Genomic DNA, 24408 nt, shown 5'->3' with positions numbered 1-24408 from the left:
CTTCCCTACGACCCGCGTTGAACGCGCGACGTGGAGGGTCGTGCGTGACGTGGGGGTCATGCGTGGGGCGGTCCCCGCACGCATGCGTCACATCGCAGTTAACAGGAAACGAGGCGGCCCGCGCCTTCCCCGTAAAAAGGAATAACCGCGGGCGCGCTGCTCATTTTACCCTCCGTGCTTTCCCCAATCTCGGAACCGCCGTCCCCTTCTTCCTCTTTCTCAAGCTCTTGCCTTCGCTCGCCGCCGCCGCGCCTTCGCCATCCTTCATTCCTCGCCTCCCGCAGTCGCCATGGCACCCAAGACTAGCAGAGGCAAGGGAATGGCCAAGGACGCCGGGGAGAAGGAGCCGCCGGAGAGTGAGTTGGCGGTGCGGCGGACGCAGCACGCCTACTTCCCGTCGACGGTCGACGCGGTCGAACTCCGGGACTACTTCAAGCACCTGTGGGGGTGCAAGACGGGAAGCGAGACGACAGGGCATCCGGCCACGCGCGTCATCCCCGCCGCCTTTGCCGAAGCCGGCCCGAATCGGTACCCATTCTTCGTCGATTACTTCTCCTGCAGGCTCTGTCCCCCTTTCTCCGATTTCTTCAATGACGTCATGCACACCTACGGCTTCCACCTTCTGGATTTTACTCCAAATGTCGCGGCGTGCATGGCTCTTTTTGCGCACCTCTGTGAGGGTTTCGCCAGGGTGCATCCGAACACGGCGCTCTTCCGCCACTACTTCTTCCCTCGGATCCAAAAGGGGGGCACCATTTCCGATTGTGTCACCTGGATCCCAAGGACCCAGGAGAAAAGGGCATATCTGGACGGCGCCCAGAAGGAAAGGTGGGAGGAGTGGCGGGGCCGATGGTGCTGGATTGAAGAGAAGGATCCGCAGGACTTTTGCCAGGTCTGCCACGCACCGCCGCCGCAGGAACGACTGGAGTGATGTCGACGTCAACGACAAGAAGCTCACGGTTGCCACCACCAGGATTCTTCGTCTCACCGAGGCCGGGCTCACCCTTGAGATGATCGGGGCGGATTTCATCCGCCACCGAATCGCCCCGCTGCACAACAAGGGGAGGCCGACCTGGCTCTTCACGAACGCCGCCGACATCATGAGGCTCCGCCCCCGCTTGGACCACAACCTCACGGTGATGGGGCACGCCCACTTCTGCCAGCGGCTCTTCCAGCTCGACATGAACCGCGACGGCAAGGTCGAGCGGTCCGGCAAGGCTGCGAAGGCCGGCAAGGTCACCAAGGGGCCCTTGTTTAAGTTGCCGGCGGGGGTGGTCCCGCTAAGCAACAACTCGTGTCGAACCGACATCATCGCCATGATGCCGGAGTCCAACCCGCACGGCCTCGTCCCAAGTTGGGCCGAGCCGCCGGAGGATCCGGTGCAGGAGTTTTTTGACACCCTGGAGGAGAAATACGTCCGCGATGAGCCGCGGCTCGTCCAGGACACCACCCAGGCGGAGCTGGACTACATCGCCGCCAGGGCGGCGGAGGCGGAGCTTGCCAAGGAGGCCGGCGGCACCGGTGGCGTGGAGGATAAGGCCGCGGCGGTCGCGGAGGAGAAGGAGCTTGCCCAGTGGGCGGAGTCCGCTAGGGAAGCCAGCAGCACCGGCACCGGGGCCCTCTCGTCGAAGATGTGGTCGACGAGTCGGAGGAGGAGGAGGCCGAGCTGTCTACCCTCCGGTCACGGGGAGAGGGCGAGTCCTGCGGAGGGCCACCACTGGCGAGCCGGTCCGGCCCGGCAGGGCCGTACAACCGCGGCAAGCCCAGGAGGGGTCCGCGCGCCAGACAAGGGCCGCGGGAGCGAATAAGTTGGTGAAGGCTGCAGTGGCGATGAAGAAAGCAACTGCCTCTTCTTCGGCCAAGCGTCCTCGGACTCCATCAGCTTCCCCTCCTCCGGCAGATGTCGACCCGGAGGTCGTCTTCGATTTTGGGTCCATCAGCCCAAGGAGGAAGAGGAAGGCGGCAGAGGAGGAGGTGGAGGACGAGTAAGTATCTTGTCCCTTTCTGTCATCTCCATCTCCTTAGACCGTGCCACTTATATTTATTCGTTTCTTTCATTGCAAGGACGCGGAGACACCGGCCCAGAGGGTGAAGAGGGCCAGGGCTTCGGCGAGCGGCCATCCCCCGGCAGGTACTTCTGGTACACCGCTGGTGGTGTTGAGCAGCCCAGACAGCAGCCCCCGGCACAGCCCCCAGCGTAAGTTCATCACTCGCCCTTTGTCAACGTGTGTTGCGGGCCCGATCCCTTGGTGCTGATCTTGCCGTGATTGCAGGAGGAGGACAGCAGCAGGAGGAGCCACAGAGGGCTACCCCCAACACGCCGCCCCCATCAACCACGCCGCCCCGAGGGGCATCCCCGGCAAGGGCGCCAAGCACCAAGCCCATGCACACGGAGGAGGAGGAGGTGAACTTGGGCGCTGGTGGCTTCGCCTCGGCGCCAAATGTTGGTGGGGAGGGGACCTCTGCTTCCCAGCCCAGCACTGGTAAGTCACTCGCCTTCCGTCCCTGTTCTTTTTCTGTTCTTTCTGAATCTTGGTCTTGGCTTCGCCTCATCCCCTTCTCGATATCCAAATCCTCCCTCGGCGGATCCGGAGGATATAGACACCGTCATCAAGGATGTCGCCAAGGATGCCGCGGCGGAGGCCGAGAAAATCGCCACCGAGGAGGCCGCCAAGGGTGCCACGGAGGACGCCGCCAAGGGGCCTGCCGGGGAGCCCGACAAGGCTGCTGCCGAGGAGGCCGGGAAGGGGCCTGCCGAGGAGCCGACAAGGCCGCTGCCGAGGAGGAGGTGGTTGACGACCAACCTTCCTCCTCCGCTGCCTCTGGCTCAGGCAGGTACCTGAGGGTGAGCGACGACCTGTTCGTCCACCTCCCAGGGACGGCGAGCACCGGGGCGCCCGTCGAGGGGGGAGGTATTTGATGACGAGGTGCTCGCCGCCGCCGGGCTTGGGGTCGTTGACGAGCCGAGCGCCGGTGGCGGTGGTTCCCAGGAAGAGCGGCTCCTCCAGGCCATGGGCACCAACTTCTAGAAGCTCCGGGCGCTTCACCGCGCTCGCCTGGACAAGGCCAAGTCCAGGATGGCGGTGGTGGACAAGGCGGAGGCGGACCTCTAGGGGCATGTTGCCGAGGCATAGGCTTGGTTCCGCCAGGCCACAAGGACCTAAAGGCCGCCCAGGACGCGCTGGCTAAGCACGACCTGGCGCTCGTCATGAAGCAGGCCGACATCGAGAAGGCCCAGGAGCTGGCGAAGCAGGAGGCCGCTCAGGCCGAGGCCGCTCGGCACCAGCAGCAGGCTGCTCTAAACTCCGAGCAGGAGGACCTTGCCGCGCGTGAGGAGAAGCTCGCCACAACGCTCCGTGGCAAGGACGCGGAGGTGGAGAAACTCGTCGTGCAGCGGACCCAGGAGCTGGAGCAAAGGCACAAGGAGGCACTCAATGCCCAGGCTCTAGTTCATGCCGGTAGGGTGAAGGAGCTGGAGGTGTAGCGGGACGAGCTGAAGGACCAGGTCCTGAAGCTGTCCAAGGACAAGGACACGCTCAACGGTGCCCTGGCGGAGGCGCAGGGCGCAATCCTCGGCAAGGCCGAGCAGCTCTGCAAGGCCAACGACTCCATCAAAGACCTGAAGCAGAAGCTGGAGGGTCTTGAGGAGACGCTCTCGGAGGCCAAGGCCCGGGAGGAGACCCTGGCCAAGGATCTGGAGCCGAGAAGCAGCAGTGGAAGAACGAAGCCGCCAACCACAAGGATTTTGTGGAGGGCAAGACCCGCTGGGTTGGCTGCCTCGAAGACGTCGCCGGTAGGATCACCACGCAGCTGGCTACCATGGGGATGCGAAATGTGAGGTAGACCCCGGAGCGCAATGTGAGCCTCAACGCCAAGCTGACTCTGTTCTTCGAGGGCGTTCTCGGAGCCCTAGAGCGTCTCCGCTCCAATCGGGCGGCCTCCCTGGCCGATGAGGCCCGGAGGCTTTGCCTGGGTGCCATGACCAAGGTCCTCACAAAGGTGGCGCACTGGAACCCCAACCTCGACTTCGACGCCGCGCTGGAGAGCTTGCCGGAGGATGCGGACCTCGCGACGCTCAAGGAGCGTATCAAGCCCATCATCAGCCGCATCGACGGAATCCAGAGGGTGGAGGGCCTGCGCCGGGACTAGGCACCCCGTTTCTCATCGCCGCTGTAGGTTCACGACCAAGACAATTTCTATCTTTAGTTAGAACCGCAGCAGCAATTGATGTAATATAACTCTGCAGTACTTTTGATATTACGCATGTTACTTTCCTGTTCAATCCCCCCTTTGTATGTTCACCCTATGTTAATCGGGTGGGCTTGCCAGCGCGTAACCCAGGCCACGGCGCCTTGAGGACGGATCCCCAATAGCCTACCGGGTATGCTTGCTGCCAGGCAAACCACCTTACCACTCTCAACGCGGCCGCTCGAACTGTCGAGCTTGACTCGAGTCAGAATCGAGAGCGTTGCCAATTGCGGAAGGCTACCGTGCCGTTCTCGACGCGGCCGCTTAAGCTGTTGAGCAGACTCGAAACAGAGTAAGGGCGTTGCCAATAGCGGAATGGCCCCATTGCGTGCAGGTTTTCCATACAAAGCATGAGATCTCCGAGGGGAATAACCTTATATAAAAGGAAATATTTAAAGTTCAACATGACTTAGCTTTCCTGTCGCCGCACTGGCGCCCTTCGCGCTTGCAGGCTGCGCTGTTCTCTTGGTCGTCTTCTTCTTTAGAAGCCATGGCGATGAAGAACTGCTAAGCTGGCTGCTAAACCAGATTATCACAACGGCGCCCCCTACCTGGCGCGCCAAAGATGTCGGGGAAACGACACCTATGGGATCACTGGAATCCCTTCTACGGTTGGCGGGCGCGGGGTTGTGAGAAGAGCAGGTTTAGGATCTAGCACAAAGATCGTTTACCCAGGTTCGGGCCGTGAGGATGCGTAATACCCTAGTCCTGCTTTGGTGTGTATTTCAGAGTGTTCTTGAGCTCTCGAACTAGCTACGGTGGCTGCGTAGTTCAAAAGAGCCGAATCCTTCTCCTGGTCGCCTCGGGCCTCCTTTTATAGGCAAAAGGGGTTGCCACAGTGGCACACAGGAGGTGGAAAGGTGTACAACGCGAGAGCTTATTGCCCGGTATTACGGGACAATGCGCATTAAATGCGCTACTTAGGTGTCCATCAGCTTTATCGGGGACGGGAACGAGGCCCGTCCCGTCCGTCACCGCTCTGCCTCGCTTCGACACGCACCCAGGCCAGCGATGCGTGCAGCGCCATGTAGGCAGGCAGGCTGCTGAGGTGGTGCAGTGGCAGGGCCTTCACGAAGATCTGCATGCCACAACGCAGGTGCTTGCTGACTCGGTGTAGAGGCCGCCCGTCGCCACGCAGGTGCCTGCCCAGCTGGTTGAGCTAGCAGCTGCTTAGGCGACGGTGGTAGAGTCTTGGCTGGTGCGGGCCTGGCTGTGGCCCTACTGATGCCCTCGGCAAGGGTCTTGCCGGGGCCCCGGCAAGGGTCTTGCCGTGGCGCCGTGGTCGTCCCCGGCAAGGATCTTGCCGGGGGTCTTGTGGATTTCCTCGGCTAGAATCCCGCTGAGGGTCGTCGTCTTCTGGTTCTCACCTGATCTCATCTATTCATGATCTTGACAAAGATCTGCATGCCAACACAGAGGTGCCTCCCGAGCCCTGGGTCCAATGTAGTTGTTGGCGGCGTTTGGAACCCTTGGGCTCAAGGGTGGCTCGCTCTGCTGGCGTTGGGCAAGTTGCCCCGGCAAGGCACTTGCCGGGGCCGCGGAGGCCGCCCCGGCAAGGGTCTTGCCAGGGGAGTCCACCTCGCCCCTTTGCTCTTTCATCCTTCTGGTCTTGGTGTCGCCTTGTTTGTCTCGTGCTTCGGTTTCCCTCCTCTGCCATGCTTAGTGTGGCCGTGGGTGCAGCTCCGACTGTCCGTGCACAAGTAAAGGGGTAAAAAGTAGTGCCCCTATTTTTGTACACCGACAAGAGAAAACTCAGATGATATTCATAGATAATCCGATCATAAATCAACAATTCATCGGATATCACCAAACGCACCACAAAAGATTACATCGAATAGATCTCCAAGAACATCGAGGAGAACATTGTATTGAAGATCAAAGAGAGAGAAGAAGCCATCTAGCTACTAGCTATGGACCCATAGGTCTGTGTTAAACTACTCACACATCATCGGAAGGGCAACAAGGTTGGAGTAGAGGCCCTCTGTGATCGAATCCCCCTCCGGCAGACTGCCGGAAAAGGCACCAAGATGGGATCTCACGAGAACAGAATCTTGCGGCGGCGGAAAAGTATTTTTGGTGTGCCCTCTGACGTAGGGGGAATATTTGGGAATTTATAGTGCTAGAGTTAGGGTTAGAAGGTCTGCTCCCAGAGCTTCCGAGGTGTCTTGTCGTCCAAGAAAATCATCGTTAAGTTTAGTTCCGTTTGGTATTGATTTTCTTTAGAAGTCAAAAACAAGGAAAAAACAGCAGCTAGAACTGGGCACTAGGTTAATAGGTTAGTCGCAAAAATGATATAAAATAGCATATAAATGCATATAAAACATCCAAGATAGATAATATAAGAGCATGGAACAATCAAAAATTATAGATACGTTGGAGACGTATCAAGCATCCCCAAGCTTAATTCTTGCTCGTCCTCGAGTAGGTAAATGATAAAAACCGAATTATTGATGTGGAATGCTACCTAAGATATTATCAATGTAATTTTATTTATCGTGGCATGAATGTTCAGATCCATAAGATTAAAAAGAAAAGTTTAATATTGACATAACAACAATAATACTTCAAGCATACTAATAAAGCAATCATGTCTTCTCCAAATATCATGGCTAAAGAAAGTTATCCCTACAAAATCATATAGTATTGTCATGCTCTATCTTCATCACACAAAGTATTTATCATGCACAACCCCGGTGTTAGTCAAGAAATTGTTTCATACCTTTAGTGTTCTCAAGCTTTTTCAACTTTCACGCAATACATGAGCGTGAGACATGGATATAGCACTATAGGTGGAATAGAGTATGGTGGAGGTTGTGAGGAGAAGACAAAAAGGAGAAAGTCTAACATCAACTAGGAAAATTAATGGGCTATAGAGAAGCCCATCAATTGCTATCGAGGCAAGTAAGTAGGGATTTCCGTGCAACAGATGCACTAGAGATATAAGTGTATGAAAGCTCAAAAGAAAACTAAGTGGGTGTGCATCCAACTTGCTTGCTCATGAAGACCTAGGGCAATTTGAGGAAGCCCATCATTGGAATATACAATCCAAGTTCTATAATGAAAAATTCCCACTAGTATATGAAAGTGATAAAATAGGAGACTTTCTATCATGAAGAACATGGACCTATTTTGAAGCACAAGTGTGGAAAAAGGATAGTAACATTGTCCCTTCTCTCTTTTTATCTCTTTTTTTCTTTTTTTTTCTTTTGGGCTCTTTGGCCTCTCTTTTTTATTTTGTCCTCTTTTTATTATAATAAGTCTCGAGCCTCATCCCTACTTGTGGGGGAATCATAGCCTCCATCATCCTTTCCTCACATGGGACAATGCTCTAATAATGATGATCATCACACTTTTATTTACTTACAACTCAAGAATTACAACTTGATAGTAGAACAAAGATATGACTCTATGAATGCCTTCCGCGGTGTACCGGGATGTGCAATGATCTAGCGTGACATGTATAAAAAATATGAACGGTGGCCAAGCCACAAATACTATGCCAAGTACATGATCATGCAAAGCAATATGACAATGATGGTATGTGTCATAATAAATAGAATGGTGGAAGTTGCATGGCAATATATCTCGGAATGGCTATGGAAATGCCATAATAGGTAGCTATGGTGGCTGTTTTGAGGAAGCGTATATGGTGGGTTTAATGCACCGGCGGAAGTTGCGCAGTACTAGAGAGGCTAGCAATGGTGGAAGGGTGAGAGTGTGTATAATCCATGGACTCAACATCAGTCATAAAGAACTCACATACTTATTGCAAAAAATTATTAGACGTCGAAGCAAAGTACTAATATGCACGCTCCTAGGGGAGAGGTTGGTAGGAGTTAACCATCACGCGCTCCCGACCTCCACACAAAGGATGACAATCAATAATAAATCATGCTCTAACTTCATCACATAACGATAGACCATACATGCATGCTTCGGGAATCACAAACTTTAACACAAGTATTTCTACTAATGCACAATTACTCACTGGCATGACTCTAATATTGCCATCTTTATATCTCAAAACAAATGCAAGGAATCAAACTTCTCATATATTCAATGTCCTTTATGAAAGTTTTTATTATATCCCTCTTGGATGCCCATCATATTAGGACCAAATTCATAACCTATAAAAATTGCCATACTATTTTCAAGACTCCCAAAATAATATAAATGAATCATGAGAGTTCATCAATTTCTATAAAATAAAACCACCGCCGTGCTCTAGAAAGATATAAGTGAAGCACTAGAGTAACTGCCTAGCTCAAAAGATATATATAAGTGAAGCACATAAAGTATTCTAATGTGTGTCCCTCTCAAAAGGTGTGTACAACAAGGATGATTGTGGCAAACTAGAAAGCAAAAACTCATATAATACAAGACCCTCCCAGCAAAATACATATCATGTGGTGAATAAAACTATAGCCTCAAGTAAATTTACCGATGGATTCAAGACAAAAGAGGGGATGCCATCCAGGGCATCCCCATGCTTAGATGATTGGTTGTCCTTGAATATTACCTTGGTGCCTTGGGCATCCCCAAGATTAGGCTCTTTCCACTCCTTATTCCGTTCTCCATCAAAACTTTACCCAAAACTTGAAAACTTCACAACACAAAACTCAACAAAAAACTCATATGCTCCGTTAGTATAATAAAATAAATCACCACTTTAGGTACTGTTGTGAACTCATTCTAAATTTATATTGGTGTTATATCTAATATATTCCAACTTCTCCATGGTTCATACCCCCCGATACTACCCATAGATTCATCAAAATAAGCAAACAACACAAAGAAAATAGATTCTCTCAAAAACAGAACAGTCTATAGTAATATGGAAATTCCATATACTTATGTAATCCAAAAATTCTGAAAAATTAGGAAAACCTAGGAAATTCATATCAAAAGCGCACTTCTGTGATTTTTTAAAATTCTGTCAATGAGCACAAAAGTTTCTATTTTTCAGCAAGATCAAATCAACTATCACCATAGACCATCCCAAAGGTCTTAGTTGGCTCAAACACTAATTAAAACACTAAAACACAATTACTACATAAGTAATATTGTGTATTGTTTTGAAAAACAAATGCAAAAACAAAAAACACAAAATAAAATTGGGTTGCCTCCCAACAAGCGTTATTGTTTAACGCCCGTAGCTAGGCATATTGCATAGATCTAGGTATTGTAATAGAAGTGATAGAGATCATCCATGTTCATCTCATACTCCCTCCTTTCAGCAGCAAGTTTTCTTTATGGCAAGCAAAAATAATCAAAGGGGCTAAATTTAAATGGGTAAGGATCTATAAGATCAAGTTTGGGAGGAATAGGTTCCTCTTTTGGCCCTTTGTAATTGATAACTATCTCTTCATTATAAACATTCCTTTGATTGAAATCTCTAAGTCTATATCTAAGCACAAACCCTAATCCATTATTTTGTATAGCAAAATTATCATTGAGTTCTGAAATCTTATCAATCAAAACATCGGTCGGAACCCTTTTTCTTAAATTTTCATTATAAGCAGCATAATCCGGAGATTGTAATATCATTATTTCCTCTTGATTAAAAAGAATCTCCTATTTTGGAAGGCAACCACTAAGCTAGGCATAAAGTGCTCAAGTAATTGATGCACCCGGATCCCAAGGTATATCAAAGACAATTTTAATTAACAATGATTTGTAATTTAGTAGTGAACACAAAGCAACATATATCATGCAATGATGAAGTCTAACTCTCTTCCTATCCATCGGCATGTCATAAAAGAACAATTCATGCACATCAAGTAAAGGGCAATGCATAGTATAGACAGTTTCTTGCAATTTTATCATAGTGGAAACATAGAGAGGAGGAGATGTAGTTCCTCTCTCATAATAATTGCAAGTAGGAGCAGCAAGTACATGCATATTATATCCATTAAAATCATCATGTGTAGTAGTAAGACGCAACCCATCAATGTAATCCTTAATAAGCGCGAACTTCTCCAATATAGTGTAGTTGGGAGAATTAAAAAGGATAATAGGACTATTATGTGTAGGTGCAATAACAAGAATTTCATTTTTAACATGAGGAACTATAGGAAGTTCATCTTCATAAGCAGAATTAAAACTGGCATCATGGCCACAAGCATAGCAAGCATTAATTTCATCAAAAAGGCTTATTTCAAATGAATCAACGGGATCATAGCATACATCCTTTGGTAAGAAGGTAGGGACATTTAACAATGTATGTGTGCTACTTCTTGAGCTTGTGTTGATTTTTCCCTTGAAGAGGAAAGGGTGATGCAACAAAGTAGAGATAAGTATTTCCCTCAGTTAAGAACCAAGGTATCAATCCAGTAGGAGGTACAAGCAATGTCATGGTGGGTGCACGGCAGATGCTAAAGACAGGAGGAGGCTCGAGGGCACCGGTGAGCTCCAGAGGCGAGGTCGGCATGAGCGAGCGAGGAACGCAAGACATACCAAGGTTCGGGGCTCACTGGAGAGATAATACCCCTAGTCCTGCCGAGTGTGGTTTATATGAAATAGTACATAATTGCTCCTAGAGCTGTATGGAAGAAGAAGGAAGGCAGGCCAAGGCTTAGGCTGCTCCCTCTCCCTGTAGGTGAATGTGTGTGTGTGGCTAGTCTGATCGTATGTTGCATGCCCGTATGCATGAGGGCTCCTGGGGGGTTTTATAGGTTAACCCCCCAGGGGTACAATGGTAATGTTACAAAGCCATGGGGTCGGGTTGTCATCGTCTGAGAAGCCGGTGCTGGGACCCGCCGGGTTCTCCGGGCGCAGGCCCCGTGTGCCAAGAAGCACTATTTGCCGTCTTGTCGATCGTCACAGAGTGGCCGGGTCGAGTCTGTTACAGTGGCGTACTGCCAGGTCGCCGTCTGCTGGCGTCAGGGGTGACGATGGGTGCGTTGTAGCCATGCCGGCCTCGGTTAGCAGGGTAGGTGGGGCACTGTTGCCACGCCTCTGCCGGTCAGAGGAGTTGGTGGGGCACCGTTGCCTCGCTCATCCCTGTCATGGAGAGTCGTCCCATCGTACGGCTGGGATGGGACGGGGGCTGACCCGTGGCCGGGTTGAGGAACACGCCACGGGGGAGCCGGCTTGTTGTAGAAGTCTTGGTGTGCCGGGCTCTGTCGGCTTGCGCCAGCCGTCAAGGCCAGGTTCATGTCTTGGCCGGGTCGAGGGACTTGGCCGGGTTGACGAACCCGACCAAGCGCGAGGGCGATGCCAGCCCCGATGTTTTTTGAAAAGGATCCGGGTTCCGTTGCTTGCCCGGGGTTCATCCCCCCGACAAGCAAGTCTCCAATAGATGCACCCGCACAAACTAACAAACACTTGCACATAACGCAAAAAAGGTGTTGTCAATCCCTTCACGGTCACTTGCAAGAGTGAGATCTACTAGAGATAGATTTAAAAAATAAGTAAAAGGCAAAATAAAGTAAATATTAATAAATTGCAGCAATGTATTTTTGGGTTTTTGGTTTATAGATCTAAAAATATATGATGGAAAATAGACCCGGGGTCATAGGTTTCACTAGAGGCTTCTCCCTCGAAGAAAGCATACGATGGGTAAACAAATTACTGTTGTGCAATTGATAGAAAAGCGCAAAGTTATGATGATATCTAAGGCAATCACTACAAGAAATATGTCAACTTGTGACCTTCTCTTAGTGACCCCAGCTGAATTGGTCGTAAATCCACGGCCATTTCGCTTGGAAGGGCTCAAACCCTGAAATTGCTTACACCAAATGGTCACAAAGCAGACAAGAGTGGCCAATGACCTTATTTCTACCTGATTACGACCAATATAAATGGTCATGAGGTTGTGAACATGGATGCATTGGTACTTATTGCTATGACTAGGCGCCACCTCATCAGTTTTGCCTATGTGTCATGTCCATGTGTCAATTTTTGCCCTAGGTTGTGAAGCAACCTATATTTCTGTCATTCCCAAAATTCCCAAAACAATTGGGCATTCTTTACTATCCAAATCATTGCCTCATGACAATATTCAACTCCATTTGCCTAGTAAATCTTCCTTAGCAAATTTCCAAAGTTTTTGTTCAACTCGAACTGTTGTGAAGGAAGTACTAGCTAGGCATATCCTAATGAGGTGAATTTTTGCCACATCTTCTATATTCCCAAATCATTGCTCTCCACAAAATTTGAGCCCCATCTAACAATACATGTGAGTGTGGCTTCAACATTCATATTTCTGTCCAGTGTGGTACGTTGCAAAGCAAGTGACACCTAGGGTCCTCCATTTGAGCTGCAAATTTTCCAAGATAGTGTCCTTAGTAGATGATCATCCTCGGCCAAAACTCAGGCCCATTGGCCATGCACATTTCCCGTACCACTAATCAAACACTTGGGTGCTAATTCATGTTTGAGCTCAGTTCAGTCTCCTCGTGAGATTATTATATTGCCTTCTTCTTCCTGACACCTATCAGGGGAGTGCCCAACCTACTAGACATGCTTAGGCTGCCAAGAACGCACGGCAACGCCACGGTCACGCGGTGACCACGCGGCGGGCATGCGAGTCTACGCGCTTTGGAGTTGGGGCCCTGTGCCACCATCCAAACATCGACGTATCACCACCAAACCATGTATTTCTGATCAAATAGATACTTATGTAACTAGATATGATTTTTGGAAAAAATAAAGAGCAAACTATAAGGCAGCTGCAGTTCAAATTTGACCCGCTTCCTACTGAATCGGCGGAAATTTGTCTTTTTCACGAGAGGTGGATCAAAACTTTTGAAACCCAACCATTTTGTCAATTGTGCATTAAATATGTCCTAGTATTTTATAAAATTTATTTGGTCCAAATTTGGAACAAATATATGGTAGGTAATTCACAAAAAAACTCATTTTGGGCACTCGAAAAATGGAAAATTGATTTTTCGTCCAAAGAAAATGAGAACTCCCTTAGGCAACATTGTTTCTCATTCCAACATGCACCCTTGTGCACAATATGAGATCATTTGAACAAACTATGCCATGAATGTGGTCATAAGATTGATCATTTGGCTTGAAAGCCATGAATCTCCACACATGATATCTCATTTCTGAGAACACTTTTTAAAAATAATTGCCGTATTACAAGTTTATTATTTTTCCTGGAAACTAGGTCATATATAATGACACAATGCGAAGGTTTTCCAATTTTTTGATTTTTTTTGAAATTTTTATGCCCGTTTCAAAATGCGGTCAAAACGGCGGGCATGACCGTTCGTAGCTAGTGGTTGAATCTTGGAATTTTTTTGGTGTTTCTCTGATTAAATAGATACTTATGTACCTAGAAATGATTTTTGGAAAAAATAAAGAGCAAACTATGAGGCAGCTGCAGTTCAAATTTGACCCGCTTCCTACTGAATCGGCGGAAATTTGTCTTTTTCACAAGAGGTGGGTCAAGGCTTTTGACACCCAACCATTTGGTCAATTGTGCATTAAATATGGCCTAGTATCTTATAAAATTTATTAGGTCCAAATTTGCAACAAATATATGGTAGGTCCTTCACAAAAAAAACTCATTTCGGGCACTCAAAAAATGAAAATGAATTTTCCGTGCAAAGAAAATGAAAAGTCCCTTGGGAAACATTGTTTGGAATTCCAAGATGCACCCTTGTGCACAATATGAGATCATTTGAACAAACTATGCCATGAATGTGGCCATAAGATTGATCATTTGGCTTGAAAGCCATGAATCTTCACGCATGATAGCTCATTTCTGAGAACACTTTTTTGAAATAATTGCCGTATTACAAGTTTATTATTTTTCCTGGAAACTTGGTCACATATAATGACACAATGCGAAGGTTTTCCAATTTTTTATTTTTTTGAATTTTTTATGCCCGTTTTAAAATGCGGTCAAAACGGCGGGCATGACCGTTCGTAGCTAGTGGTTGAATCTAGGAATTTTTTTGGTGTTTCTCTGATTGAATAGATACTTATGTACCTAGAAATGATTTTTGAAAAAAATAAAGAGCAAACTATGAGGCAGCTGCAGTTCAAATTTGACCCGCTTCCTGTTGAATCGGCGGAAATTTGTCTTTTTCACAAGAGGTGGGTCAAGGCTTTTGACACCCAACCATTTGGTCAATTGTGCATTAAATATGGCCTAGTATCTTATAAAATTGATTAGGTCCAATTTTGCAACAAATATATGGTAAGTCCTTCACAAAAAAAACTCATTTCGAGCACTGAAAAAATGGAAAATGAATATTCCGTGCAAAGAAAATGAAAACTCCCTTAGGAAACATTGATTCGAATTCCAAGATGAAACCCTTGTGCACAATATGAGATCATATGAACAAACTATGCCATGAATGTGGCCATAAGATTGATCATTTGGCTTGAAAGCCATGAATCTTCACGCATGATAGCTCATTTCTTAGAACACTTTTTTGAAATAATTGCCGTATTACAAGTTTATTTTTTTTCCTGGAAACTTGGTCACATATAATGACACAATGCGAAGGTTTTCCAATTTTTTGATTTTTTTAAATTTGTTATGCCCGTTTCAAAATGCGGTCAAAACGGCGGGCATGACCGTTCGTAGCTAGTGGTTGAATCTTGGAATTTTTTTTGGTGTTTCTCTGATTAAATAGATACTTATGTACCTAGAAATGATTTTTGGAAAAAATAAAGAGCAAACTATGAGGCAGCTGCAGTTCAAATTTGACCCGCTTCCTGTTGAATCGGCGGAAATTTGTCTTTTTCACAAGAGGTGGGTCAAGGCTTTTGACACCCAACCATTTGGTCAATTGTGCATTAAATATGGCCTAGTATCTTATAAAATTGATTAGGTCCAATTTTGCAACAACTATATGGTAGGTCCTTCACACAAAAAAAACTCATTTCGAGCACTCAAAAAATGGAAAATGAATATTCCGTGCAAAGAAAATGAAAACTCCCTTAGGAAACATTGATTCGAATTCCAAGATGAACCCTTGTGCACAATATGAGATCATTTGAACAAACTATGCCATGAATGTGGCCATAAGATTGATCATTTGGCTTGAAAGCCATGAATCTTCACGCATGATAGCTCATTTCTGATAACACTTTTTTGAAATAATTGTCGTATTACAAGTTTATTATTTTTCCTGGAAACTTGGTCACATATAATGACACAATGCGAAGGTTTTCCTATTTTTTGATTTTTTTTTTGAATTTTTTATGCCCGTTCCAAAATGCGGTCAAAACGGCGGGCATGACCATTCGTAGCTAGTGGTTGAATCTTGGAATTTTTTTGGTGTTTCTCTGATTAAATAGATACTTATGTACCTAGAAATGATTTTTTGAAAAAATAAAGAGCAAACTATGAGGCAGCTGCAGTTCAAATTTGACCCGCTTCCTACTGAATCGGCGGAAATTTGTCTTTTTCACAAGAGGTGGGTCAAGGCTTTTGACACCCAACCATTTGGTCAATTGTGCATTAAATATGGCCTAGTATTTTATAAATTTGATTTGGTCCAATTTTGCAACAATTATTTGGTAGGTTCTTCACAAAAAATCGCATTTTGGGCATTCGAAAAATGGAAAATGATTTTTTCGTGCAAAGAAGATGAAAAATGCCTTAGTCAACATTGTTTGTCATTCAAGATACAAACTTGTGCACAATGTGAGACCATTTATTTTAATTTTTCATGTGTAAAAGTAGAAGAAAAACAAAAGAAAATACACAAATCACATATAGTCTATTCCCATTGGTGGAGTTGGTTTGACACGGATTGATGACATGGCGCCCATCCATCCATCCATCATCCCACATCCATCCATCCATTTATCTATAGAGAACAAAAAAGAAAAAAGAAAATGAAAAGGGGAAACCCCACAGACCCACCCACCCCGACCCATCCCTCCCACACCCCCTCTCGTCTCCCACCCACCCCCTATCCCATCCCTCCCACTACTAGAATCAACTACTTTGCCGTCTGCCACGGCAGACGGCAAAGGCAAGGATGGCGGATGGCAAAGGCCTTTGCCGTCTGCCGCGGACGGCAAAAGGCTCCGGCAAAGTAGGCTTCGGTAAAGAGCTTCTTTGCCGTCCGCTTTTTAAAGCGGACGGCAAAGGGGCCTTTGCCATCAGCGGCTGACGGCAAAGAAAGCCGACGGCAATAAATGCGCTGTTAGTCCGTTAGGCGGCTAACGACAGCCTTTGTCGTCCGCCGCTGACGGCAAAGAGCATCCGGCCTTTGCCGTCCGTCGAATGACGTCAGCTGGACGTCACTGCGGCTGACGCGTGGCTTCTTTGCCGTCCGCGGCAGACGGCAAAGGAGCCTTTGCCATCAGCGGCTGACGGCAAAGGTGCCTCTTTTTTCGTTTTTTTTTAAATCCAGCAATTTTCACAGCAAATATATGACATATATATATATATATATATATATATATATATATATATATATATATATATTTCACAGGGCTATTTAACAGCAAACATATGACATATCCGGCACATAAGTTTCATCGTGCATACATATATAGTTCCATCCATTCATACATAGCAAGTTGCACATACACATTGTTCCATCCATACATATTAGAGCATCTCTAGCTGCGCCCCCAACAAGGCCCCCCAGGCGATTTTTCGGCCGCCGGCGCCAAAAAATCGGCCCAGTCACGCCCCAGGGGCCCTTTTTTCGCCGGCTCGGGCCGAAATTGGCGCCGGCGGACCCAACCCGAACCCGGCGCGCTGGGGGGCGCTCGGGGGCGCCGGGCGAATCGTTTTTGGCGCGAAAGCGCCGCGGGTCAGCCGCGTCAGCGACACCGCCCGCCTCGTCTTCCCCCGACGCATCGGTTTCCCGCGGGGAATCAATGGCAAGGCTGCCGCCGGTCAGCTTTGCCATTGATTCCTCACGGGCGGCGCGTTCACGGGGCGGCGCGCCGACGCCTCTCCTCCCTCGGACGCGTACACACGGACGCGGCGCGGCTATATATGGCCTCGCTCGCCTGTGATGAGTGCCACCTCTCCACCTCTCCCGAGCGCCGCCGCCGAGCTCTTCTCCCCCAGCCCTCTCTCTCCCGAGTGCCGCCGCCGATCTCTTCTCCCCCAGCCACTTCATCTCCCGAGCGCCGCCGCCGATCTCTTCTCCCCAGCCACTCCATCTCCCCGATGGCCGAGCGTTTCCCCGGAGACGAGGCGGCGGTCAACGGCTTCGGCCGCCGTTCGCTCCGCGAACAGGAGTCCTGGCTCATGTTCCAGGCGAACATCCCGGCACCGCCGGATATGCGCGCCGGGCCGACAGGCTGGAGGCTCAGCAATGGGGGAGTGCCCATTCCCCTGTTGCCCGACGCCGTGGCCAAACCATCCTACTTCGTCGACAAGGTCGAGATCGTGCGCGCCTCCCTCACCGACGCCGAGCTCTCCCTCCCCCAGTACATCGCCGACAACCACGCGGCTTGGGCGGCGTACTTCGAGCGCCGCCAGCAGCAGCGGCTGGCGTCCACCAACGGGGCGCCGGTGGTCGGCAGCGTGAAGAACAGCGAGGGGCGCCACCTGTGGTGGGGCGCCCCGGGCCACACACATGAGGGCGTGCTGACGCACCTCGAGGGCGGCAACAACCCGCCGTTGGCGTACCCCCCGGCGAGGGCGGCCGCCCCGGCGCACCACCGACGCGACGGGCAATGGGTGCCAAGCAGTTTCGGCGCGTCCTCCTCCTCTTCCTCCTACCGCTCCTCCTCCCACTCCTCCGGCACTCCGACGCTGCTCGGCGTCAAGGCCGAGCCCGGCATCGTCATCAACGAGGGCGACCGGCGCGCCTCCTCGTCGGCTCCTCCTCCGCGCTTCGTCAAGCCAAAGACGGAGTCGGGGCTCGCGCCGGTAAAGACGGAGTCGGGGCTGGCGCCGGTGAAGACGGAGCACGGCGAGGTCGAGCTCGACGACGACGCGGCCCTTGAATGGGCACGCCAGGACTCCATCAAGATGGCGACGGAGCGCCAGCGCGCCGCCCTCCGGCGCTTCGAGCAGCGCCGCCGAGGCCGCGACGAAGGAGGAGTCGTCATCATCGACGACAGCGACGACGACGACGACGCGCCGCTGCCGCCACCAGCCGGGGAGGGGTCCAGCAGGGGCGCCCGAGTCAAGGAGGAGAAGGCCGACGATGGCGGCGACGACGGTGACTTCTCGGCCTTCAGCAAGTTTTTTTTGATTAGTTTTTATATGTAATGGCGACTACTCGACTTAAATCCGCGAATATAAGCCCAAGTTTGCCGAAATTTGGCGTGTTTTAGCCGAACTTTGCGTAAATTTGCTACACAATTTTTTCCCTGCGCCTGGGGCCGGCCCTGGGGGCGGCGGTTGGGGGCCAACTCGCCCCAGGTCCATTTTTTTCGCCGGGTCACCCCCAGGCGGCGATTTTAGGCGCCCCCTGGGGGGCCAACGGCTGGAGATGCTCTTACAATGCAAAGTTTCATCAAGATAGCAAGTTCCATCATAGCAAGCTAGAAGAATACTAGAGGAGAATGAAAGAAAAAAACAAGCACTCCATCATAGCAAGCTAGCTTCTGTGAAGTGAATGAAATCTGCAAAATGGCAAATAAGAAAGTTAGAAAAAGGTAACTAGAAGAAGAAGTATATGCCATTTATGAGCTAACTTAGGTGAAATGGATCATTTATGAGCTAACTTAGTTGAAATGGATCGTTTATGAGCTAACCTAGGTGAAATAGATCGTTTATGAGCTAACCTAGGTAAAATGGGTCATTTTGGAGCTAACCTAGGTGAAATGGATCGTTTTTTAGCTAAGTTAGGTGAAATGGATCGTTTATGAGCTAACCTAGGTGAAATAGATCGTTTATGAGCTAACTTAGGTAAAATGCATCATTTTAGAGCTAACCTAGGTATGATGGGTCATTTTGGAGCTAAACTAGGTAAAATGGGTCATTTTAGATCCCTAACCCTAACCCGCACCGCACTCCTCCTTCCTCGGCGGGAGAATTGATTATAACCCCCCTGGTTCGTGTGCCTTCAATCTTAAGCCCCTTTCTTTGTATGCCTCCCTTCTAAGCCCCTCAGTTTGGTCTAGTTGTTGCTAATTCCCCCATTTGGCATGCTTAACATATTTGTCAATATATAACCAACAAAAGGGCACATGATTAGACAGAACTGCTCCTCAATTTCTACCCAGCAACAGCGGACAACCTGGAGACAACGTGCTCCATCCGGCTCTCTCCCTGGTCGCGGTCGGTCGTCTCCCTATCCGCCTCCCTCCGTCGTCGCCGTGGACGCAGCCACCCGCGAGGGCGGCCGGCAGGTGACGCGGTGGGTGCCGCTGCGGGACGGGGAGGAGGTGGCGGCGGCGAGGAGCCGAGGAAGCCGCGGTCGGTCGTCTCCCTGGAGAAGAGGACGACGGAGGCCACGGTCGGTCGTCTCCCTATCCGCCTCTCTCCCTAACGCCAGACCCAATCCGCCGCCGTCCTCTTCTCCAGTCGCACCGGCGACCTCCAACCTCATCGCTGGCAGCCCCTCCCCTTTCCTCCTAGATCGACTCGAGCTGCTCATGTCGTGGCCAGATCTGGCAGGAACTCCCTCCCTCCCACCTCGCTCCGCATCCCGATCCAGATGCACACATCGACAGAGCTTTTGGCAGCTCCTGCTCGGCTGCTCCCATGGGCCTCTGTCTGTCCGTGGCCTACGCTCACTGCCGGGCCGTGCAGCACGACGACGCCGTCGACGTGATGGTGCCGTGCGTGGCAGCGGCTCCAACTGCTAAGGGATGGATGGATGCAGGCGGGCACATCAACCCGGCGGTGACCTTCGGGTTGTTCCTGGCGAGATCATCGGCACCTTCTTCCTCGTCTACACCGTCTTCTCCGCCACCGATGCCAAGAGGAACGCCAGGGACTCCCACGTTCCCGTGAGTACCATCACATCCGTTCTTCCCCCTGTTGAATCTCCTTACTGTGTGTGCTTAATGGTGTGTGGAACGTCGACAGATCCTTGCCCCGCTGCCAATCGGGTTCGCCGTGTTCCTGGTCCACCTGGCCACCATCCCCATCACCGGCACCGGCATCAACCTGGCGAGGAGCCTCGGCGCGGCCATCATCTACAACAGGGAGCACGCCTGGTCAGACCACGTGAGTGAACTAAAACCGAAACTGAATCCTAACACCCGCCTTTTCCTTTGTCTGAACTTGAAAGCATGGCACTTGTTTTTTGCAGTAGTAGTAACTGCAGGCATGTGGTAACTTTAAGTTGATGCAGGTGCATAACTACTCTAGCACACCTAATTAACTGATGTGTAATTGAGAAGCTTAATCTGGTGAACCGATGTGACAGTAGCAGCAATAATTGAACTAATGCTATATGTAGGCTTAACAAACTGAGCAAGGGAAACCATTATATCCCCTTCCTTGTTTTATGATTTAGCTTTTAGTTCTTCTGGCCAAACATGTGCTTTAGCCTTGTGCCTTTTCTTATCAATAGTTGTTTTGCTTGTTTTTGAGCTACTGCCACTTTAAGCTGCTGTAGATTATCTGGTGTACATTTTGTGGTCTGGAAACAAAATCACCCAGGCCGTGCAGCGCGTCGCGGTCAAGTGCGGCGGCGCCCCCTCCGGCCAGGTCTACCTCGACAAGTGCTACATTACCTACAGCTACTACCCCCACTATTTCATGAATGGTTCATTACAGTAGTTCTTTCGGCAGTAATTTCAGTGTTTCATAGATTAAGATTACAGATGTATGTTCATGAATGATGAGTAGTTTCAGTTATTTCCCAACTTGAAAGAAACAGGCAGTAGTAGGACAATGAGTCATCCTGCACTAGTACAAGTACATGAACAAGTAGTATTATACGAGTCAGTGTTGATTTTGAAATTTGATGCTCTCTAATGATTGCTCACGTGCCCTCAGGAATCTGTTATTCCTTTATCATCAGGATGACAACAAGTCTTCTTAGTGGGATCAGACAGCACATTGCTGTTGCCAAAAACACTGTGATGTCGTTTCGCTTGTATGCCATACTCTCGCACCAAGTCTTGGTATATATATATGCTGATCCCATGTTGAACCTGAGCTCAATTATTTTGGGAAATACTGAGCCATCAGATGGCCTATCATCATCTTTACATAGTTGTTAGTTGACTTATCGTTATGTATAAGCAGCTCATCTGGCGGCAGTACTATTGGTTATTATTTATAACAAGTCATACTGATCATGAAAAATATGCCACAGTAAACTTTGAAACAATACTGATAACAGTTTCACACAGTTCTGCCCCTTTATATTGCTTGCTCTCACTCAATAGGCACCATTTGTCCATTTCTGTTCCATATCTCTTACCCTGATGTTGAAAAAGTAATTAAGTCTTGAACTACTTGAATCATTGATGTGCTGTAAATCTATGCTCGGTTCTATATGCGAAGGTAGACACTATCTTTGCTGCTTGTGTCTTGAATAAATAAATAAAATTCTGTAATGATGATCTGAAATGTCACACAGGTGACCATTTCTGCTGTCGCCGCCGTCGTGCCGGTTGGAGGTGCTGCTGCTGCATCTGGCGGAGCTGCAGCTGCCGCCCCAAAGGGCAACCTTCATCAAACACAACCCCATAACAGGGCCTCAAGGTTCTGTGCCCCATCGCCCCCCTTTCTAAATTACTGAAACGAAAATGGCTAGGCCTGATGTGCCTCTTGTATCCATTGCTCGATTTGTTATGATTTGATTCACCAAGAGTGATTCTTCTACAGTCCTGTAGTATGGTTAAATGGAACAACGAGGGATGTTTCTAATTTGGTTATTGCTAGAATAATTCATCGACTTGAGATATGCTCGGATGTTTTGCCTGTCCTTACTGAAGAAGATAAGAATGGAATTTAATTGGATGGTCCCTTTCATCGTGCTTAATTATGTTCTGCTTGAGTTTACTGCCTTATTATGTTCTGCTTGAGTTGACACTATTTATGTCCAAACCTGGGTTTATACTCTTTGCTTGTCGTCATCACTCATCGGTGGGCTGTTTACTTAATGTATTTGTTGTCCGATTGCTCCATCATATTTCCTGATGTACTTCTACATATATATGTTGGTTGTAATCTGCTTGAACGATCCAAGTACTTGATATTCCATTCTGTTCTTGTATGTGAATGGAGCTTGTGTTTTTGATAGAACACCGTTGATGACTTCTTCCTATGTTGAAGAGCATGTTCCGTGGTATCCAAGAGTAGCTAGCTTTAACTTGGCAGAGCGTTTTATTTTTCAATCGCATTATTTGTGATTGTGTGGAATATTGTATGGTTATGTACGTGAAGTTTTAAGTTCCCGGGCATGCAATATTTGTAGGTTAAACTGGTTGTTGTGATGTGAACGAGTGTATGGAGTTTCACATGTTCTGTTATGTACAGAATATATTGTAATAAACCTATTTTGGTTGTTATTTGAAGATTTTCATATTCTTTCCTTCTTTCTGTTTGATATATACTGCTTAAAAAGCGATGTGGATCCACTGCCAGGAAAAATCTGACAATTGGGACCCATCTAAAAACTGGACCGCAAAAAACCCTTGAAAATAAAAATGAAATGGACCGCAAAAGGCCATGTATAGAAAATAAAAAGGCTAAATTGTTGGGCCAGGCCCATGTAGCTAGAGAAAATTAATAGAAAAAATATACAGTAAAAAGGACGAATTGTTGGGCTAGGCCCATGTAGAAAACCGAATTGGACCGGGCTGAATCTTGTGCCACATCAGCTTGCCACGCGGGATGCCTACGTGGCCTGGGGAGGTTGCTAGTGACCAAAAATTTGGTCGTGGAACCAACGACCTTTTACATATCACAAAGAAGGTCACTAATTTCAGTTTACGATCACCAGCTTTTGACCTTCTGTTTTTGGTCAAAAAAATGTCGCAAATGAAAAACAATGACCTTTCAGCGGCCAATGTGAGGGTCACAAGTTGACATATTTCTTGTAGTGAATGATCATGAATATAGGCATCACGTCCATGACAAGTAGACCGAAATGATTCCGCATCTACTACTACTACTCCACACATCGACCGACTCCTGCTGCATCTAGAGTATTAAGTTCATAAGAACAGAGTAACGCCTTAAGCAAGATGACATGATGTAGAGGGATAGATCCAATCAATATGGTAAAGACCCCATCTTTTTATCCTTAATGGCAACAATACAATACGTGCCTCGCTACCCCTGCTGGCACTGGGTGAGGACACCGCAAGATTGAACCCATCACAAAGCACCTCTCCCATTGCAAGAAAAGCAATCTAGTAGGTCAAACCAAATCGACAGATTGGAGAGAAATACAAATCTATCTCAATCATGCATAAAAGAGTTCAGAGAAGACTCAAATAATATTCATAGATAATCTGATCATAAATCCACAATTCATCGGATCTCAACAAACGCACCGCAAAAGGAGATTACATCGAATAGATCTCCAAGAACATCGAGGAGAACATTGTATTGAGGATCAAAGAGAGAGAAGAAGCCATCTAGCTACTAGCTATGGACCCGTAGGTCTGTGGTAAACTACTCACACATCATCGGAAGGGCAACAAGGTTGGTGTAGAGGCCATCCGTGATCAAATCACCCTCCAGCAGAGTGCCGGAAAAGGCCCCAAGATGAGATATCACGAGAACAGAAGCTTGCGGTGGCAGAAAAGTTTTTTTTTTGTGTGCCCTCTGACGTAGGGGGGATATTTGGCAGTTAGGGTTAGAAGGTCTGTGAGGGGCCCACAAGCCTACGGGGCGCGCCCCTAGGGCTTGTGGCCTCCTCGTAGGTCCTCTGGCCTCCTCCCGAAGCTTCCTAGGTGTCTTGTCATCCAAGAAAAATAATCGTAAAGTTTCGTTCCATTTGGACTCTGTTTGGTATTGATTTTCTGTAAAAGTAAAAAAACAAGGAAAAAACAGCAACTGGCACTGAGCACTAGGTTAATAGGTTAGTCCCAAAAATGATATAAAATAGCATATCAAACATCCGAGATAGATAATATAATAGCATGGAACAATCAAAAATTATAGATACGTTGGAGACATATCGATTTGATAAAGAGTTACTCTCATCAGAAGGTGGGCACGGGTGATCAATCCACTCTTCCTCCGTTTGTTCTTCACTCTCCTCGTCATCTCTTTAATGTAATGAGCTCACAGTTTCATTGATTTCTTCTTTCATATATTCCTGCAAAATGTAAGTCTCCTATTCGACAGCG

At 48.4% G+C, this 24408-nt stretch overlaps 1 protein-coding gene across 1 annotated transcript; it reads left to right on the top strand.

Moving 5' to 3' along the window:
- The first annotated feature begins 19591 nt into the window (after positions 1-19591).
- LOC109746788 (aquaporin PIP1-3/PIP1-4-like) lies at positions 19592-20428 on the top strand. Its single transcript, XM_040396338.3, has 2 exons — positions 19592-20097; positions 20177-20428. Exons 1-2 carry the CDS (start codon positions 19957-19959, stop codon positions 20426-20428), a joined length of 393 nt encoding a protein of 130 aa, XP_040252272.2. The 5' UTR covers positions 19592-19956.
- Positions 20429-24408: the final 3980 nt, after the last annotated feature.

This window comes from Aegilops tauschii, chromosome 7 (assembly GCF_002575655.3).
Source record: "Aegilops tauschii subsp. strangulata cultivar AL8/78 chromosome 7, Aet v6.0, whole genome shotgun sequence".
Classification (NCBI taxonomy): domain Eukaryota; kingdom Viridiplantae; phylum Streptophyta; class Magnoliopsida; order Poales; family Poaceae; genus Aegilops; species Aegilops tauschii.
Note: the sequence above shows the minus strand (reverse complement) of the source record. Positions and strands in the feature narration are given on the sequence as shown.